This window comes from Solea senegalensis, linkage group LG4, assembly GCF_019176455.1.
Source record: "Solea senegalensis isolate Sse05_10M linkage group LG4, IFAPA_SoseM_1, whole genome shotgun sequence".
NCBI classification, from domain to species: Eukaryota; Metazoa; Chordata; class Actinopteri; order Pleuronectiformes; family Soleidae; genus Solea; species Solea senegalensis.
In genome coordinates, this window is record NC_058024.1 from 7828392 (window position 1) to 7848579 (window position 20188).

At 39.3% G+C, this 20188-nt stretch overlaps 3 protein-coding genes across 8 annotated transcripts in view; 1 reads left to right on the forward strand and 2 right to left on the reverse strand.

The window, feature by feature from the left end:
- The first annotated feature begins 894 nt into the window (after positions 1–894).
- LOC122768324 (methyltransferase-like protein 7A) lies at positions 895–3196 on the forward strand. The gene is made up of 2 exons (XM_044024241.1): positions 895–1416; positions 2727–3196. The coding sequence occupies exons 1-2, from the start codon at positions 919–921 to the stop codon at positions 2961–2963; spliced, it is 735 nt and encodes a 244-aa protein (XP_043880176.1). The 5' UTR covers positions 895–918; the 3' UTR covers positions 2964–3196.
- On the reverse strand, positions 3015–8863 carry atf1 (activating transcription factor 1). Of its 3 annotated transcripts, none has more exons than XM_044024238.1 (7): positions 8677–8861; positions 5818–5940; positions 5638–5735; positions 5426–5556; positions 5005–5181; positions 4297–4450; positions 3015–3842 (listed from the first exon to the last, which is right to left on the reverse strand). In XM_044024238.1, the coding sequence occupies exons 2-7, from the start codon at positions 5938–5940 to the stop codon at positions 3698–3700; spliced, it is 828 nt and encodes a 275-aa protein (XP_043880173.1). In that variant the 5' UTR covers positions 8677–8861; the 3' UTR covers positions 3015–3697. The 3 variants fall into 3 exon arrangements, with proteins under 3 accessions (XP_043880173.1, XP_043880175.1, XP_043880174.1); XM_044024240.1 differs by lacking the exon at positions 8677–8861 and adding an exon at positions 7786–8496; XM_044024239.1 differs by having other exon boundaries at positions 3810–3846; positions 4300–4450; positions 8677–8863.
- A 4609-nt stretch (positions 8864–13472) lies between these two features.
- dip2bb (disco-interacting protein 2 homolog Bb) overlaps positions 13473–20188 on the reverse strand; it is a 41045-nt gene continuing 34329 nt past the window's right edge. For all 4 annotated transcript variants that reach the window (XM_044023704.1, XM_044023702.1, XM_044023703.1 and 1 more), the window contains 12 exons: positions 19951–20072; positions 19661–19772; positions 18348–18457; positions 18060–18190; positions 17813–17981; positions 16123–16293; positions 15964–16025; positions 15463–15520; positions 15274–15348; positions 15016–15190; positions 14722–14845; positions 13473–14234 (listed from right to left, as the gene is read on the reverse strand). In XM_044023704.1, coding sequence (XP_043879639.1) covers positions 13982–14234; positions 14722–14845; positions 15016–15190; positions 15274–15348; positions 15463–15520; positions 15964–16025; positions 16123–16293; positions 17813–17981; positions 18060–18190; positions 18348–18457; positions 19661–19772; positions 19951–20072 — 1562 coding nt within the window. In that variant the 3' untranslated portion in view covers positions 13473–13981. The remainder of the gene's footprint in view (positions 14235–14721; positions 14846–15015; positions 15191–15273; positions 15349–15462; positions 15521–15963; positions 16026–16122; positions 16294–17812; positions 17982–18059; positions 18191–18347; positions 18458–19660; positions 19773–19950; positions 20073–20188) is intronic.

The following is a 20188-nucleotide window of genomic DNA, read 5'->3' on the forward strand; positions in this document are numbered from 1 at the left end:
CTGACCCTTAAAACAGACACATTTGCTATGTTAAAAAATGCTAAACCCACTAAATATATTTTTCAAAAGAAAAAAAGCCACAATCATAAACCTCTTGCATAATCCGAAAAGTCGTATTTGTCTATTACACATAGTAGACTATCTTTGGCACTTATACCCAATGAAACAACTGATAATGAAGATATTAACAATGAAAATTTTCAAATGTATCATAAATTAATCATTAAATTATCATACAAGTAGCCACCACAATTATTTCGATCAATACTGAGGTTATGATGATTTATGATTTTTCACTAGTAATAAAGAGTGAATATTTTTTATATTCATTCATATGTTATAGGGCTGCTACAATTACTAGATTAATCCTCAACTATTTTGATAATCGTTGTGTTTTTTAAATAATTAAAACACATTTTCTGATTTCACTTCTTAAATGTGAATATTTCCTGGTTTCTTTGATCCATTTGACAAAGAAATCATTAAAACTGAGTCATCTTGGTTTGTGGACAAAAAAAAAGACATTTGGAAACATTATCATTTCCAACACTCATCAACATTTTTCCACAATTTTTTGGGACGATTAATAGAGAAAATAATGAAAGTAATTGTTTACTGAAGGGTTGTGTGGGTCTCTTAAAATGATTTATCAAGTTTGAGAATCTGTGCTGCTATTGTGAACTTTTGTGGGCCTTTGGAATCCCTCATGTATTGTGCTGTCTTAATTTTTTTTCTACATTGGACTTTGAGGCTGTAACAAAGTCTGCATTGGAGTGACTGTTCACATTTTTAACCACACATTATTTGTCCATCTGCGCCACCGTGTGGCGAAAGGCCAGTACTGTCCTTTTCACTCAGGTATTACAGAGTAATCTCTTGATCCTCTCTATCTTCAAGTCTTGAAATCCTTCAGCCAGGATGAAGTCTTGTCTGATGAAATTCTGCAGACTTGTCCTCTTGGCACTGACTCTGCCCTTGAATGTGATGGAGATCACGGGCCTGTGCGGCGCCTACAAGCGCTTCTTTCCATTTCTCGCCTACAACGTCACGTTTTCGTACAACGCCAAGATGCACAGAATTAAGAGGGATCTTTTCCGGGACGTGGGCAGATTTGCAAACACTGACGGGTCGCTCCGCCTGCTGGAGATCGGCTGTGGCAGCGGAGCAAACTTCAGCTTCTACCCGTGCGGCTGCACTGTGACGTGCACGGACCCGAACCCACACTTCCACAGGTACCTGCAGCTGAGCATGGATGCCAATCAGCACCTGACCTATGACGCGTTTATAGTCGCGCGTGGAGAGGACATGAAGGAAGTCCAGGACGAGTCAGTGGACGTGGTTGTCTGCACTCTGGTCCTCTGCTCAGTCAGCAACGTGCAGCAAGTGCTGCAGGAGATCCGACGCATCCTCAGAACAGTCAGTGTCAACAACAACATGCTGCATTCAAGTACTTTTGGAAATGTCGATGATTAGGCCACGTTCACATTATCAGTCACACTGTTGAATAAGAAGTCAATTCTGATTCAATACCGATCTGATTTAACAAGTGTCTCAATCTGACTTCCATTTAAATTCTACTGTCCAGTGAAACAGACAAGCAACCTCTGTGTTCACACCCAACACAACTAATATCATTCAAATCAATGCAGACACAAGTTACTCGGAATATTTCGTGTGCATCAAAATCCTCCAACACTGTCTATCTGCAGAGTGCAAGAGAGGAGGTGGAATTATAAGCAGGGGGCAGAACTTCAACGGTAATGTGAAGATTGCCTGAGGCCTTGTTTAGACTGCAGCCCAAATTGGATTTTAGGCATATCCAGATTGTATCTAGCTTAATATTTTTTGGTAGTCTGGACAGCTAAAAAAAAACCCCACAAGATCAGATTTTTTCAAAGCTCATTCAAATCACTCACAGAGGTGATTCTGATCGGCTTTGTACAGATCTGTTTCAACAGAAGTGTCTTCTGTGTCAGTCGCAGCGAGACTCAAATGACAACAACATACTGTAGCTCCAGAGAGACAGAATTCGAGGCACGTTAATGGATCGCCACAATGGGGGACAATAGATTACAAATCAGAACCTTATTGGCTTCTGAAGTCGCTTACACCATTGGTTTTCATGGAAAATTGGGAGTCTGTGAAAACTCTACAGATTAATCCAATAACATTTTGATGGTATGTGTAGACCTAAACTTTAATCATCTATTTTATACCATCTGAGTACAACAGATGGTGAATAAATAGTTCTTAAATACAGGTACCCCAGGGTCAAAAAACGGACTTTTTCTTTTTTGTGCCAAGTGCAATTACAGCAGGACCTTATCGTTTCAATCCCAGTAGGTTTAGAACATGTGACGCCCAATTTCTTTTGCATAAAGGTTTGCATCATTTGTGGCGTAAACTCCGATGATATTTCACATTCACTTACAAGCACCATGTTTAGCTATAATTCGATATCATTGTTTTTGTACCAAATACATTTGATGCTGCTTTTCTCTTGCAAGATCAAAGTGCTAAATAAGCTAAAATTAAATCAAATTTGAATTAAATTACTCATAATGAATTCACATTATATTTTGATTTCAGGATCACAACACGTGACCATATCTTTTTCCTCTATTAGTCAGGACGTTGAGCCCAGCCCATGTACATAGTTTAAAGTCACAGAACCTGATTCATTCGCACATGTAACATAATATACCTTTGTTGGCTCTGCTTTCCAGGGTGGAGCCTTCTTCTTTTTGGAGCATGTCGTCTCAGACCCGTCCTCTTGGACATTCTTCTTTCAGCATGTGCTTGAACCTCTGTGGTACTACCTTGGGGATGGATGCAGAATTACAAGAGCAACATGGAAAGATCTCGAAGCTGCAGGATTCTCCGAACTTCACTTGAAACAAATTGAGGCTCCAAATGTTACATCAATGATAAGGCCACATATTATGGGATTTTCCATTAAATAGAGTACATAATCTTTTTAAATTTTTTACAATTAAAAAACACATTAGCCGTGCTTTAAATTTTGAGTGAAAATATATTTATTTCCTTTCAGAATCAGCAACATTTCATAGATGGTTTGTTCTTCTGTCCCACCCCTCCCAAGATGCACATAAATAATATTACCTGGACACTGTGCCTTTTCCCTGATTGTCGCAGTAACTGCAAAGAAACAACCCAATAAACCACACTCAAAGTATGTTATTGTAATGATATTCCATTGCACAAAAATAAGGAATGACAATTGTAATGGAGAATTGCTGGTTCATAATATACAAAAATTCTGTCTGTGTGGTAATTATACAGTCAGAATTTGGCAGACACTGTAAGGAGTAATAAAAATGCAACGGCAATATTTTCTTTAAAACACAAGAGTACAGGGATACATTTAGAAACTGAAACTCATAATTAAAGCTCACAATTTCAAACCTGCCAGTATTAAAAATGTACACAACTATACATCATCAAGAATTAGCTATTTATTTTTAAAAAACAGCAGGTGGAGAAAAAAATGGCCAATTTCTCGTTTTGTTGCTGAGTAAATCTCACCGTGGTCTCAAGTTTTGTATAAAAAAAAACAAACAAAAACAAAAGGATCTCAGCCTGAAATGAAGTGTTCCCAGAAACCCCAACAAGTCCAAATGGCTGAGCTGTGCCGCTGCCATGTTATGTCTTAATCCTTGACCTGCAGTCAAACAGGTTATCCTGTTTTAACACAATAAAGGTCCTTCAATGTTTTGAGCTCTTCTATCAGGGTCTTGTTTTGGTTCTCAAGAACAGCTACGCGGTTTTCCAGACATTTAACGTATTCCTTTTTCTTCCGTCGACATTCACGGGCTGCCTCTCTGTATAAGGGGAACACGTGCTGTTAGTCCAACTTAACATGACATTATGCACCATTTCTTTTCATTTACTTATAAAAAAAAAAAAACCTTTTTGTGTTACAACCTTGCTTTGAAACACTTACAAATACAACACTTAAAACGTGAGGCAAAGCAGATGTTATGATTTTGACATGCTAAACAGCCATTGGCCTTAATTTTGACATTGAAACTGTAATCAAAGATACATTTTCAATTTTCTTTTTTTTTTTTTAACCATGTGTGGCAGGTATAGAAAATAGGCAAGAGCTCTATTTTCTAGGAAAACGACACAGAAGATGCGGAAGTGTGACTGCTCTAATCAGATCTTGTTCTGCAATGCTTAAGTGCCCCCTGCTCACACATCCAATGTGGATACTCAACAACACACATGTGGGTCAGACAGTAAAAATGATAAATCCAGTAACTGGACACTTACCTGTTTTTTGCAAGCCTGATTTCTCTCTTTATGGTTGGGTCATTGGTCTTCTCCTGAGAAAGTCCCATAGGAGCAGTCATAACTACAGTCTGAGGCAGGGAGCTGGATGTGGCTGCAGTGCGTATCTGATATGCCTGCATTTCTCCTCCTGCACCTGAGAGAAACACAGCACCATAAATGCACCATTCGAGTATGACAGTAATGTCATAATTTTTTGTCTCAAAACTGAGAATATATATTTTAGATTTGGCAGCATTAAACAGCAGTGCACAGTACATAACAGGAGATATTCCTCCTGATAGATCAACTTGCACACAATTTTAACATGCAGGTTTATTCCATATACAACCATGATACATCCTCATTAAGTATTAGGGCTGCAACAATTATTCGAGTAAGTAATTTAAACTAATCGTCAACTATTTTGATAACCAATTAATCAGTTTGTTTTTTCAATAATGAAAACAAGTTTCTCTGGGGGGTTTTAGCTTCTTAAGTGAGAATAATTTCTAGTTTATTTGCTCCATTTAACAGAGAAAACATTAAAACAGAATCATTTTGGGTATGGACAAAACAAGACATTTGAGAAAATAATAATTTCCAGGTTTGAGAAACACTGATCAACATTTTCTTGCAACTATTACATATTAATGATTTTAAAATAAAAGTTCAGGTACATTTGGCTTGAATATACCAATAGCTACTCACCTTGTACAACAACCTGGTTGCTAGGCACCAGTATCTGCTGACCATCAGGTGTCTGTGCATATTGAAGGATGGTGGTGCTTTGCTGGGCTGCAGCAGAGTTGGCAACAGCCTGTAGTCCCTGAATGCCTTCAGTTCCTGGATTTGCCAGCTGGATTGTGCCATTTGCAGCAATAGTAACTACAAAAACCACAAAGATGGCAACCGAGCTGAGCATTGGTAAACAGATCACGCAGAGTTTCTGAGAAACTGGTCTAAAGCAGACAGCTATGGTGAGCAACCAACAAAAAATTCATTACAACAATCATAACGGTGCAGACTTCCCTTTATTAAAAAAAAACTAATGGCGGGGTTTCTTTATTAACTTAGCATATTCTCAAAAAAGATTTCATTGTATAAGTATATGGAAGGAAAAAGGTCATACTATACTGGCCGGTGCTGGTCTGGTAGATTGGGGTGGGTACTGTAATGCCTGTCACTCCTGTGGATGCTGGGTTGTTATCCTTTCCCTCAATGTGTGCCAGTTCCTCAGATGAGAGCTCATTTAGGATTTTTCTGCAAGTGACAAGAAAGAGATAGCTTGAAGTCATGAACAAGACTCTCTGTAAAGTAAATTTCTGTCTTTAGAGATTTTACCTGTATGAGGGCCGCCTGGCCAATATTTCTCTGGTCTGTTGGGTTGTTGCTCCACTGTCTGATGAGTCTTGTGAGTCGTCACTATCTGAACCCTGGGTCTTGAAATAGAGACATCGATTAACAAGTGCAGATGAGTAATTGTCTAAAACTAGAGATGCCAAGAAAAGCAGCTGGTATTACCTGTGCAGACTGTGCCTGAGGGGACTGAATGACTGATGACTGCGCAGACTGGATCACTCCTTGAACCTGAAACTGACCTCCTGGCAGCTGTACAAGCGTCACAGAAGAACCTCCTAGTGACATCTGGCAAAAAAACAATTCCAAAAAGTTGTATTTGTTTTGTTTGTACGCTTAAAAACACATTTGAACTTAATTTAGATTTAGAGGTATTGCATATACAATATATTATGTCTAAGAGATCAGGGTAGAAGAGGAAAAAAGCAGGAGGTGATGCAACATAATGAATGCCAACCAACGAAAAAAATCAATCAATACAAACGTTTCCCTTCCTCCTCTTTTGGAATCTGGCCTGACTGGCCATGAGGTTGATATCTCTTGGCCTGATCTATGCAATACGTAAAAACCTACTTTAAGTAACCTACTAATATCATTGTATTTGAAAGAACATATAACTCATCTTGTCACAACATGAATAAGTATGTGCTCATTCACCATCATTTTTAGATTAGTCATCGGCTTTGTTAGACTGATGCATCCACAGATTTACAGAAAGTTGAGAACCACTGTCATATGTCATAAAGGCAGACAATAACTAAATGTCCCTTTACATACTTTTTCTAATGTCAAGATTGGAACTGTATCAGCTTCTAATCCATCAAAAATGACCTAGTAAAAACAGCAACAGAGGACCAAGACTGGAGCAACTAGACTTCCAGACACTAAACCTCAAACCCAGAGATCACTCTCTTTATTACAAAATTGACTGACATGTATTCCTTGTAATTCTACATATTATTTTACACAATGTCTGTGTAATACAATGTTGAAAGCAAACGGTTCTTCTTTATCTTCACTGATAAAAAAAATAAGAGCTTTGTGGAAAACCTCTGAGATGACAGAGAAGAAGCACACAGTGAGTATACATGGTATAGGAAAAACTGAGTTTTTTCAAAAGTATTTGATGGTTGTGCCATCTTACATATTTGGCCACAGGACACTAAGAGATAAATCAAAGTTGCCACATACATAAATGAGCAAATAACATTTATCATATCAGATCCCATCACATCAGATATGAAAATAAGGATGAAAAAATGACGTCCTCTGAGCAAAACTAGTTTTGTTTCAGCCACAGTGGAGCAGAACAAGTGTTATAGAGATCACAAGACGCAGTGGTGAACATAAAAGCCATTTTCTGTACTGTACAACCAAGGTTAGTAAACACACAGGAGCCAAAATAATAAAATTCGTTACAGACACACTTAAATCTTACACTATTATCAGCTCTCTCCAAAAGCTAGGTTTTGATTATAAAGTATCAGATTTGATACAACTCTCTCTCCTCTCATGCTTCACAATACACAGACAGTAAAAAATAAAATAAAAAATATAACATAATTTTTGCTGAGTCATGTTGTGGGCTGCTTATTTCATCATTAGAGAGAGGAATGTTTTATTAATATTTTTTTAATTTAATTGTCTCAGCTTCTCTCCAATAACACACCCTGGTTACAGCAGACCAATATTTCAGATTTCCCTCCAAGTACCACCAGGGGAAGCTGAGAACCATGGCTTTAAAGCAAATATTGATTTAGTACACCAAAATTAACAGTAGGTGTCACAGAAGTATGACCCTTTTCCACCTCCCTTAGGCATTACAACTTTTGTAAAATAAATCTAAAATATGGATAAAACCTGGCTGTTAGTGAAGTTACACAGAACATAATGAACTCAAAATGCAACTCATTCGCTAGGAAAAATGAATTAGTAAACATTGTGAGCAACTAAGAGCTTTATTACAATTACGATAAATATAAACAATCATATTATTGTAGATATGATACGATTTTAATGTAATTACATCATTAATGTGTCTTCAGTACGGCAATCATGAATAAATCAAAGTAGTTGTACGAGCAAATCCAGTGGTACTGTGGCGTTGTATTTTGAAAGGGGTTCATTAATTACACGCTGGGCTGTCTGGGGAAATTGAGAGGATGTTATGGTAGTGGGCATAGTAGCAGTCTGTGACTCGGTGTCATTGCTGCCATGTTGTACATCTTCCATAGTAACTGGGAACAAATAAAACGGTAATACCGTTTTACAATGGCTACGGTAGAACATAAAACCTGTCTAGGCGGGAGGTCGCCAGTTGTGTTGAAACTGACTCCGCTGTGGCCTGTGCACTTTTTCAACTAAATCTGTGGAAATAACTTAGTATGTAAAAATAGCAGGAATAACTTTGGATGATATAAATCACATCCATACTTTAATATATAGCCAAGTTGGTATCTTTAGAAGTTAAACATTTAAGTCTAAGCCCATCAAACCTCGACTTCCTTTTTGATTCAATCGTGTTAGCTAATGCAACTGATGTTATCATGGGTGAACGAACATATCTGGGCCTAACAAAACTATTTATTCATTTCCCGCTCGTGATTCCAGACATTTTCAAACGAAGAGACGCAAATCAACCATTTTCCCTGTAATGTTAACTTCGTATACTGCCAGAATGTACGGCCTCAAGAACGTTACCGTTGCTAGTTGACATTCACAATAAAGGGAGTTTAAATCGTCAAAAACAAGCGTTCTGGAGCAACAAGCGAGCCAAGTTTGCCTACACTAGTTCACAGAATGCGTGAGCTTTTGTCTCAGTGGGTAAATATGTGTAACTCTGTCACTGGCACGCAAGTTACCGCGTCAATAGACGTCAGCGATACGGGGAGCCATTAAGCTAACTACACCTTCCCTTTTCGTAGAACGGCGAGGAGTTGACGGAGCAACCGCCGCCATTACCGCTACAGCGTACTACAGAGTCAGAGGAGCGCTACTGTACCGCTCAGCCAGCCAAATATTTACCTTTTCAAATGCCGCGGCAGTGCTCTTGTTCCCAGCGTAGACTTTGTGCAATTCGTGAATGAACTTTGGCGAAAGAAAGACCTTGAAAAGTTCGTTAGCAACAACTGCTAACAGCTAAAAATACTAAGATGTTAGCTATAAAAAAAATAGCTCAGCACTTTTTCCCCCCAGAGGAAATGGGCGGAGCTGTTTGCGAAACAGCATTACGTAATAGTTTGTCTTGGCTTTGTGATTGGTTAAGAGTTTCAGCAACTGGTGGTTGAACAGATACATTGACGAAAGTTGCATTTAGTATTCTTTCTATGACGAATACGTTTGCTTGACTTTCTACTGAATATTCTATGAATTACTAGTCTGTTTCTCCACTCTGGTGACGGCAGTTCGTAATGGTGCATTACTGCTTCCTTTAAACTTTACCTTTGCTTTCCCTCCTCGCTGTTCTTGTAGTTTTAGGACAGTTGGCATCATTACTCACTTCTTGTCTTTCTTTGCTAATTATGGTCCTGAACTCTCGCTCTCTTCCTCTCTCACCTCGTCACTGCTGTTGTCACTGTCGTTGTGTCGTCGTCGTTGTTGTTGACGACATCCGTGATGCTCAGTTTTCAAATATTATAAAAGGGTTCAAAGGATTCAAAGCTCGTCAAAGTAATACCGAGTCGTCTAGTCCCAATGAACACGCTCAATTCCATAAACTAACTGTCTTTTTAATTTGCTGTAGTTAGTTTGTCACTTAGTTGGTTGTGGTGCTTAACTGCAGTTGGCATCAGTTATGATGCATTAGTTCTAGGGCTGAAACAGTTACTTGATGAATCGATTATTAATGGATTCAACTATTTTGATAATCGGTTTGAGGGTTTTTCATTATTAAAACAATTTTTCAGATTTTTCAGCTTCTTATATGTGAATATTTTGTGGTTTATTTGCTTCATATAACAAAGAAAACATTAAAATGAAATCATTTTGGTTTGTGGACAAAACAAGACATTTGAGAACATCAGGTTTGAAAAACACTGATAGACATTTTTTCTAAATTTTCTGACATTTTATTGATCAAACGATTGAGAAAATAATCGTTAGCTACAGCCCCAATTAGTTCCTTATTCTGGATTAAATTATCTGCTTCTTGATTACTTTTTCCCAGAGTTTTTGGTCTTCCTTAAAATAGGACTTTTCACGCCCTAATGACCACAAGGCACTTCACTACACTTTCCATTTACACTCATTCACACACCTTTATACAGCACACTTATAAAAACAGCGTATATTTTTATTACACATCATTCATTTGCAGCAGACACAAGACCAACATTGGGTTACATGTCATGTTGATGGACACTTCTCCTTCATCACAGCACCCGTAGTTCTCATAGGTACCAAAGTCTTAAGGATTAAGATGTGAATTGTGCTTAAATTCAGGCCAAATGAATGGAAGTCAAAATCAGTGTCCTGAGAAAAATCTGCAAACCTTTGTGTACTTGTATTTGTCACCTCTTAAAGACATTTTCTGGTATAAACACTGACCTTGTCAGGACCATTAGTCCTCATGGAGACCAAAACCTGGTCCGAATGAGGCAGAACCTCATTTCTGAGGAACTGGTTAAGTTTAGGGCTAAGATTTGGCAAATGGTTAGGTTAAGTTTAGAGTTAAGCATGAACTGTTAACACCTTGTTTAGGCTGTTCAGATGAATGGAACGTGTGTGTGTGTGTGCATGTGCATGTTTTGACAGGTTTAGTCATAGATAGGTGTGGTCCTGCTCATGAAAACAACGTCAGGCTGGGTTACCATGTAACATGTCGTTGGGTGATGTGAGCCCTCAGCAAAATTGTCCCCCGAAAGTTGCTTATACTTATTATACATTGTTTCATGTCAGGAGGAAATGTTTTACTTGTTTAGCTTGCTACATTTGACAGCTGCTCTCACTTTGAAAATCAAAACAATATGATGCATTATGATGCATTGAGCACAGGACAATAAAAGCACTGAAAATTTGGTTTACATTTACCAGATTTCATAGATTTCATGTAGGTTACGTGCCAGCCCTCCATTTATGGCCAGGCTCATATAACATTAACTACACAAGTTCAATATAGTCTATAAGGATGACGCTGCTTGTTTTTTCTATGGCAGTTATGTAAATGTGCAGAGGTTTGAGCAATTTGAAGACTTGCTGTTAGGCTTTCTCGTTAATAGGGAGTGAAAATGTTCAGTGCTGCTCAGTGATTTATCTTTTTTCCTTTAAAGAACCTTTTCACACTATCTCTACAGTTGCATTCGCATTAAATGAGGGCACATTTGTCTGACAATAACAGTGTATAGGTTTCATGATTTACATGAATTGGATTTACAATATTATTTTAGTGTAAAATGGTTTGTGATAGTTGGCATTGTGTTTAGCAAATTTTAAAGGTTCAGAGCTAATGAATGAATGGATACATGGACTATTATTTGATTATTTCTATTTCTAAGTACCGTATATATATAGGGAAAGTGTGATTTGTTGGTTTACTATTACTGAACACATTCATATTCAGACACTTTAAATGATTAAATGTTTTGTTTATTCCATATTACTTTGACATTATGTATAAAACAAAGTACAACAATCCAAAATAGAAAATAAATGAGACAAATGGGAGGAAAAGGAGTGTACCATCTTGGTTTGTAACTACACTATATGACTTCAGACACCCCTCTAGTGTTACACAATTATCAGTGGGTTACACCCCAATGGAGCAGTTTAGAATTTACTAAATTATATACAACATACCAGGAGTGCATGTGTAAAATTATTGATAAAACAACTGAATAGAGATGAATAAAGTCTAAAGTACACTACTGATTCAATTCTATAAGTCCTCTGTTCTTTGTCATTACAAAATGTTTTTTTCACCAGAGTGTGCAAGCTTTGAAATGAATTTGCACGATCTTTGGGATTGCATAGTGTGTACGGACTCTGATAAGGAGAGAGGGTGGAAGCCCATGATGACTTCACAGCTGAGCAAGTAGGCGGCAGATTGACACAGATTGTCACTAAAAAGCCTCCATTTGCTCATTAGATTTTGCAAGAGCCGCATGTATGATTAGGAGAGGGAATTTGTTTTTCGACAAAACGTCTACATTTTATGGGTAATATTCACAGATTGCACCAAGGGACCACCTGGTCCATCCCTGTGTTATGAGTTTTATTCCCTGAATAAACAGTTTCACACATATACAGATATACTATATTTAAATCTATCTCCCCCACTTGTGCATCGGAATGAGATGTGCCTCAAGCTGATTTCTTCTTGTGCTTTGCTGAGTCATGCAAACATTCTGCTGCAAACCTAGGAAGCAAGGTTAAAGCGAAGACGAAGTGCTGTTAGTGTTTTCTAGTTTGACTCAAAACGGGGCAAAAACAAACGTAAAGCGCTGCATTTCTAAAAACATACCGTATTTAATTAAACATTAAATGGGGAGAGTTCAAATAAATCACTCAAAACTTGAGTCCACACAGTAGAAAGCTACTGTAAGTACCATCAGTGCAAAGTGCAGTAATTCAATGGATCATTTTCCTGTGTTCTTTGAAATCAACTAAATATCTATCTATTATTGTGGTTGGTATGATCAAATGTAGTGGGACAACTGCAAAAGTCCAAAAATAACAAAAACTATTTACATGGTGACATTTAGGGTTCATCACAGAACACAGAACCTTAACATTATGGCAAGGAAGTACAAGGAAAGGACAAGATTGCGGGACACTAAATACATTTTCCAAATACATCTTGATGCAAACTGTTTACCCTAATTCATTTCCACGTTATCATAATTTTTATTTTGCCATTCAACAATGTTTTCTACTGTGGCTCAGCTTTGCAACTGCATTTACAAGTGCTTTTAAATCCAGTGACTGAATACAAAAGAATTCAGATACATGAATGCTTTCTTCTACTCTACAGACTTCAAGTACCAACAATCCTGTTGGAATTCAAAGCCATTCTTTGTACGGAGTTGTACAAACACAGAACACAGTTCCCACAAAGTCTCAAACACTTTCTCTCTTACACACAACAGAAGTGAGAGGAATGTGAAGAGTAAGCAATACAACGGTAATGAGTATTTGATGAATAATTGTGGGACTGTTTTTGTGTGATTTATAAAATAACCTGGTAACTGACAACAGTCATGATATTGGATTTAGCTTTTAGTGGCCAACAGGAAAGGTACCTGGTATTAACAGCATTAGCCCTCCTGATAAACTCTCCCTCTGAATCATATACTGTAGTCTCCTGAACCATTAGTTATAATGCCTACTGTTCATAATAAAATAGACACTTTTTTTTGAGAAAGTGCAATGTTATATCTCAACTGACTAACAATTCTTTAAAGTTATTGACCCTAACCTCAATTATACAAGTAATATTCCTCTTTAAAAGTACTGTCAAAACTGTCCGATCCTATTTACAAACTTCTTTCCACTACTGTTATCATCGCCAACTAAGAGGGAAGAACCAAACCTTTATACATTTATACAATTAAAAATATCTGTACAGTAACATACAGTATCTAAAATACAAGGAGGTCTCTAGATACAGTACAGAATATGGCCTCTCTCCTCTTTTACTTTGATCCCTTTGGATATCGGTCAGGATTTCCATCACTGGTCAAAACCAAATAGCAATAAACAGCCACAGGAATGTATGACTGAAGTTTTATAAGGCAGGAAATATAATGTATAAGAGCAGGAAACATCTATTTGGCTTCGTTATCGTGGGACAGAATGAGCATTTTAAAATATGCACAGAACTCTCGCTGATTCATCTACATTTAGTGAAAAATAACACGGGCCTAGTTAGCACATGCATCATGTGCGTTAGTTTGAAAGCTGCATGTAAAAATATTTCTAATTTTCTATGTAAGTTTAGTAGCTCTTAGAATCTTTGTAGACACAAAGGGGAAAGTGGTTTGAGGTGAGAAAAGAATGAGATGGATTTTCACCTGGACATTAATACGTGTCCAGATGTGTCATTTGCTTCTTTCCCCTGAAAAAAGTGCAACAGGGACTTCTTTTTGCAAGTTGCTTCAATCCCCTTTTGCAAAATTATATCTATAAAACACAGTGAACAACTCCAAACATGGCAGATCCAATCACAGACATGCAGTGGCCAAGATATGCTGGTGTCACACACACACACAGGGCAGGGTGGCAGTACGTGTGGTTCATGCTTTTACTTCTCATCATCTGCCAAGCCAGTAGTCACATGTTTGGATGACGGTGCAGAGGCATCCAGACGGTGGTTGACGGCGAAACAAAAACCCCATCACATGTTGTAGGCAACATAGATGGGATCCAGCTGGTCAGCCAGGAAAGAGTCACGGAGGTGCATGCGTTGCTTCTCTCCCCTGGAATTAATGGGTATCACCCCGGGGTCCACAATGACCACCACGCCCACGATGAGGTGGTGCTCCTCCAGGACCACGTTGGTGATCAGAGGCACCAGGTCGAGTGCATCCTGCTCTGAGCCACACAGCTCTGACACCACCACCAGCAGGTTGGTCCATGTAAACACAGCGCTGTGTGGAAGAGGAAAGTCACTCAAAGACAAACTCAAAAAACAACATTTAATAAATAGTTCACCAACTTTAAGTCCAATTTATACTTCGTTAAAGGGCACTTTTAAATGTGGTGAGTGACAAAAATGGTCTTTTCAGCACTTTACTACAGAATATTGTGCTGCATGTAACTTATATAAACAACTTCCTCAAATCCATCCACGATCCGATCAAACACAAAGCAGTAAGTGTAGACTGTAAATATGAATAAATAAGCAGACTTGTGTCGAGAGACAAAGTAAAAACCAGACGCCAATCTAATTATTCAAAGGAAATGTCACCTCAAAATCCACTTAAATCCACACAAAATGAAGAAAAACTATGGGTTAAACTGTTTATAAAAATACTATATACAATAACATGTATACAGTGCAGCATATAGTAATATATAAAGAACTGTAAGGTAGATAATATCTATATCTACTTGTGTGTATAAGAGCATTCTCACCTTTCCGCAATACTGCGATGAGCACGGGACACTGAGGTTTCAATGTCAATGGGGTGGTACCGCAGTCCTCGTAGCTCCAAGGTCTCATCCAGTGACCCCACCACAAAGAGAGCATCATGCCGGTCTGAGCACAGAGATACAGACATGATCAACCCAGAAATCATTGCCAAACAAAGAGAAATGTAAATGTGTCGAAGCATCAAGTACATGCTCATTTCAATTTGATCGACCTCATTCACTGCAGTGTATTTAATTTGGCCGCTTATCATCTACAACAGTTTTAGCCCCATTTACCCCCACTGGCATCTAACAGCTCGGTCCTCTTCACGAAACCCAAGTATCCAGTTCTGGCCCACAAGGTCTGAGGATCTCCGAAGCTGAGTTTAGTGTTGAAGTGGTCGGCCTGAAGGCTCTCCTCGCCATAGATGGTGTAGTAGCCACTGGCAGTGTGAGGGCTGTTCACCCAGATCTGAGAGCAGGAGAAGCACAGACTGGTTCACTGCTGAACTCAAGAGGACGTACATTTGCCATGACGTTACAACTTCCTTTCACCTCTCCCAGATGAGAATCGCCAAGCGGGCCTCTAGTCTCTGGATTGACGATTATCACCCGCACACCCGGCAGTATCTGAGAGCAAGACAACATTTACAGGCACTGTGTGAGTTACACTGTCAATATGTCTTTAACTACACACTTCAGAGACTCAGACGTCACCAGTGGAAGGCACATGGAGCATCTCACCTTGCCAGCCTCCATTAGAGGAAGACTTTGAGGAGCTCCTCTCTCCACCAGCCTCACCCTGTAATGGCACACACACACGTCAGCGGGCAAGTGGCTGTGCAGTTATTTATGATTAAACACAATGGAGGCATGTGCAGTGTGTAATCTCTGTTCACACTGGAAGTATCTGCTGCTATGATTTACATACTGTTTGTCTTAACATGGCCATAAATAATATACTTATAACTAGCCAATGCCACTATTCAAATAAATACTGGATGCTACTGCTTGCAGTTCCTGTCAATGTTTCACAATAAAAGCCTTGCAGAAAATAATGAGTGGATTAAGGCAACTAAAATGCTAGGGTGCCGTCCGTAAAGTGATGATTTGTAACATATTCGACATTGAAACTGTGGTCACAGATCATTTTTACTGTCGGCTATTTCTCATGAGAGCTGGTGCCAAAAAAATGTGCTTTCTGGAATTTATGTATGTGAAAAGTTTTCTGTGACATAATCTCACCTGTCATGGCGGAGGGACTTCATGTCCACGTACACAGTACAGGGATCAGGACCAGTTGTGCCCTGTGAAACATTAAGGACAGACACATGGACATCTGACCCAACACATCGTTCACAGTGTGGGTGTGTTTGTAATGCCAAGCTATGCTGTGTTGTTTACCTGCAGGCAGATGGCAAGATTCACCCTGGAGCCAAAAGCAGTGCTGACAGCTCTGGGTGACAGACCCACGTCCTTAAACAGCTTGGAGAAGGAATATGTGAGGGCCAGGCGAGGACGTTCCTCTGCTATCACCACACAGCTCCGCACACATGACAGGTTCACACCACGGGCCTGAGACACAAAACACAGAACCACCATTAAACCCAGGAACATCTACACACTTACAGGACACCTGATAACATAGCAGGAGTGGCATCTGGTGTGGTCCTCTGCTGCTGATGTACATTCAGAAATTGCCTTTTCAATACCTTATTTGGAAGGAGTGTTTATTTGAGTTAGCTCTCGATCATCTTAACCCAGTTTGGCCACTTCCCTCTGACCTCTGGTATCAACAAGGCATTTTTATTGAAAGTTTTTGGCCCATTATCTGTAAAAACCTAGAAAATCCCAATAGATCACAGGTTTCCGAAATATTTAGAGCAGCCCATCTGACACCAACAACCATGAGTTGCCTACATTTTAAAAATAAACAAATGTCCGTTCCATTCAAACCATTTTAACATGAGATGAATGAAAAATGATTAAAATTGTGATTGAGCGTGTCAGCTACACACTCGTTTCTCTGTTTCTCAGTTTGGCAGTGTTTGTGTCTTGTGCTGCCCAGTGACGTTCCCAGATTCCACAGAGGAAGTGATTTGTTTTATGTCGAGACAAGACAGATGGATAAAACAGCAACATTGTTCTACTAAAGCGAGGCGGCTGCAAACCAGTTGGAGCACGACGGAAGACACCAAGAAGTGCCCACACACAGCTGCTTTAAATGACCTTTCTTCCCCATTTCAGTGCTTGATTTTTAACTTCAGCAGGTCGTTTTTTACTATGTCTACACATCTAAATGTATTCATTTTGGTGCCATGTGATTGGCTGAGGATACTGAGGCCATACTCCACACCAGCTTAAAGCCTCCCCTTATAGGACCAGGGAGTCGGATTTGACCCCCACCTTTCACTCAGACAGCACATTCTACAGCTCTGTAAGACCGCATTCTTTAATCTGAGAAATATTGCCAAACTCCGCCCCTCCCTCCCTCTCCCTGCCCGATGATGAGAGTCTGGTCCACGCCTTTGTCTCCTCCAGGCTGGACTACTGTAATGCGTTCCTTGTCGGGATTCCTGGCAGGAGTCTCCAGAGACTCCAGTACATCCAAAACAGTGCTGCCAGGATCCTGACAAGGAGATTCACACTCTCTCCACTCGCTCCTGGTAAAACACCTCTGCTCCACAGACACTCCACCCTTTAATTCCACCCAAGCTGCGCACAATGGGAGATGGAGCCTTTCACACAGTTGTAGAATGCCCCGTCTGACCACCTGAGAGCACCGCAGACTGTTTGTCTTTTAAAAAACTTAATATAAACAGCTTATGAATGGACTCTTAATGTGCATTTATGGGTGTTTTATTATGTGCTTCTATTTCTTTTACTATGTAATAAGTGTGAGTGTCTGTGTTTTGTTCTTACCTTGTGGCACTTTGAGATTTGTTTTTTCAAATGTAAGAGTGATATAAATCAAATGCATGAATAGTATTATTATTATTATAATTTGCATTATCAAGCAGTCAAAAAAGATGTGCCTAATAAAGTGGCCCGTGAGTGTACATTGATTATCGTTGTCTTGGTGTGCAGGTCTTACCTTGAGCAGCTCAGTCTGAGTGCCCAGTCCTTTAGTGCAGAGTTCCATGACAGAGTAGGAGCAGAAGGTGTCTCTGATGCGGTACTGACTGAGCGTACTCAGCCACAGTGACAAGCAGCTCTCCAACTCAAAGGGAGGGACGAGGATGGACTGGTGACCTGAGTAAACACTGTGAGGCACAACAATGTGAGTGAGACACTAAACCTTGGTGAATAGACGGGATATTTGGAGGTTACTGTTACTGCACCTTGCGAGGCACCACAAAACAAAGCCCAGACCACAATATGGATCCAGGCAGATGGCTATTTGACGAGAGGAGTACAGCTCACACTGCAGCTTTATGGAGCGACAAATGGCACTGACTGCTGCATGGGAGATCTGATATGGACAAAAAAGGACACATTAGGCACATCAAAGCTTCACCCTATGAAAGTGCTGTTTAAAAGGTGTGCAGACCCAATCAATCAAGGTGATGGTGAAAGACATTTAAAAACTTGACAACACAGTATTCGAAAATAAGCCTCAGGTGTCCGACCTTAACCCCAGTAAGCATTCCTGTAGTGGACACGCTGAAGTCCAGATAAGCTATCATCTCTGCTGTGGGTGGCTTGTAGATCTGCGGAGGCCGGCGGCGAGGAAGGTCATCTGCAGGAACAGAAACACTGAATGTTTTACACAGCACTAGATAAACATAGAGTCAGTCACTGTTCAGTGATCTTGGCACTGCAGTCAGATGATTGTGGAACTCGAGTCAAATGTTTTTTATTTCGTTTCCAAGGAAGAGTTTTATATCACTACACAAAAACACACGAAACATTAAAAAGATGAAACAACCACAGTACAGGCAGTGGCACAAGTCTGCCCACCGAGCAGTTTTGATGGCAACTGGAGAAAACGTGACAAAGAAATGTCCTCCTTCCGGATTGGTTTAATGCTGCAAACAGTTATGAGTCATACAGCAGCAGACGTGTGTGTTCCTCACTCAGCTGTGCATTTTATGACCACTATTGTTGTCAGCTGTTGTAAACAATGCATGTATTTTTATTCAGAGAGTTTTCTACAAATACTTGATGAAATGAAAAATGAAAAATAGCAAAAAGCTGAGTATTGGATTGAGGTAGCATCAGACAAACTGCATTTTTTTTTGTCCTCAGTGTTGAAATGTAACAAAGTACAAATGCTTTGTTATTGTACTTAAGTACAAAATTCATCTGTACTTTACTTTGTTATTTATATTTCTAGCAAGTTTTACTCCACTACAAATCCTCTTCTATGTTTGTTACTCATTACTACCAAATAATATCAGAAGAAGAAGAGTTAGAGCTGCTTTAGACTACAGTTTTGCCATTCACCCATTCACACACTTCAACATGGGGTTAAGTATCTTGCTCAAGGACACATACTATAGAATAGTAGAGCTCGGAATTGAACTCACAGCCATGCAGTTGAAAGACAACTCACCCAACCACTGGGTCAATCCATAACTCCTCACTTTTTTTCTAAAGTACATTTTATATCAGAAAATTACTTTTGATACTTAAGTACAATACATGTCACATACTTTAGGACTTTTACTTAAGTAATATTATAAAAAGTGACTTCAGCTTCTAGCAAAGTCACTTTCCGGTAAGATACCTGTATTTTTACTCAAGTATCATTACATTATTACATTACATGTCATTTAGCAGACGCTTTTATCCAAAGCGACTTACAATGGAATTGAGTACAATCAGCCAGGGGTGGAGTCGAACATCCCTTTTAGGTTTTGACATTTATGGTGAAACTTTGACTAACATCTGTCTTTTTGTTGCTATGTTAGCATGTCTGCTGTGTATGTGTGAATTTCACCTGTGTCAATGATTGTTGGCCACGTTTTAATGTTTACTGAAGCAGCAGCTTCCTTGGAACGAAGGGTCCTCATGAGGTTCTGAGTGGTGAGGATACACGCAGCTTTACTGACCTGTAACAAAACATAAGCACGACTCATTGGAATAAGAAACACTTCTAAAATGTCACTGTCCAAATGTCAATTTCTAAAGATTTTAGCAAAGGGAAAACTTTTATAAGTGCAACCTTATAGTCAAAACATTTTTCTAAGACTTACAGAACTGTACGAAACAGTGTACACATGGACTTACATCAATAATCATGCGGACAGTCGGCAGCGTGGCTGCCAGGTTCTGAGGGTGAGGAGGTCTGACGTTTACGGGAACACATCCAGCGTACAGACAGCCATAGAAGGCGGCTATCAAATCGATGCCTAAAAGGAAAGAGGGAGGACAATAATGGAATAAAAATAGAGCTCATACCATTTGCAATGCATAATGAACTATCTATATGGGAGTAATGTATTAATACTCAGACAGGAAGCTGGAC

Coding starts and splice junctions, on each gene's coding strand:
- atf1 (XM_044024240.1), bottom strand. CDS start 7,941: ATGTTCTACCGTAGCCATTGTAAAACGGTATTACCGTTTTATTTGTTC. Junction 5,736..5,817: donor CTCAGGCACAGTCTGCACAG/GTAATACCAGCT, acceptor CTCTATTTCAAG/ACCCAGGGTTCAGATAGTGA. Junction 4,451..5,004: donor CAACCAGGTTGTTGTACAAG/GTGAGTAGCTAT, acceptor TGTTTCTCTCAG/GTGCAGGAGGAGAAATGCAG.
- LOC122768324 (XM_044024241.1), top strand. CDS start 919: ATGAAGTCTTGTCTGATGAAATTCTGCAGACTTGTCCTCTTGGCACTG. Junction 1,417..2,726: donor TCCGACGCATCCTCAGAACA/GTCAGTGTCAAC, acceptor TCTGCTTTCCAG/GGTGGAGCCTTCTTCTTTTT.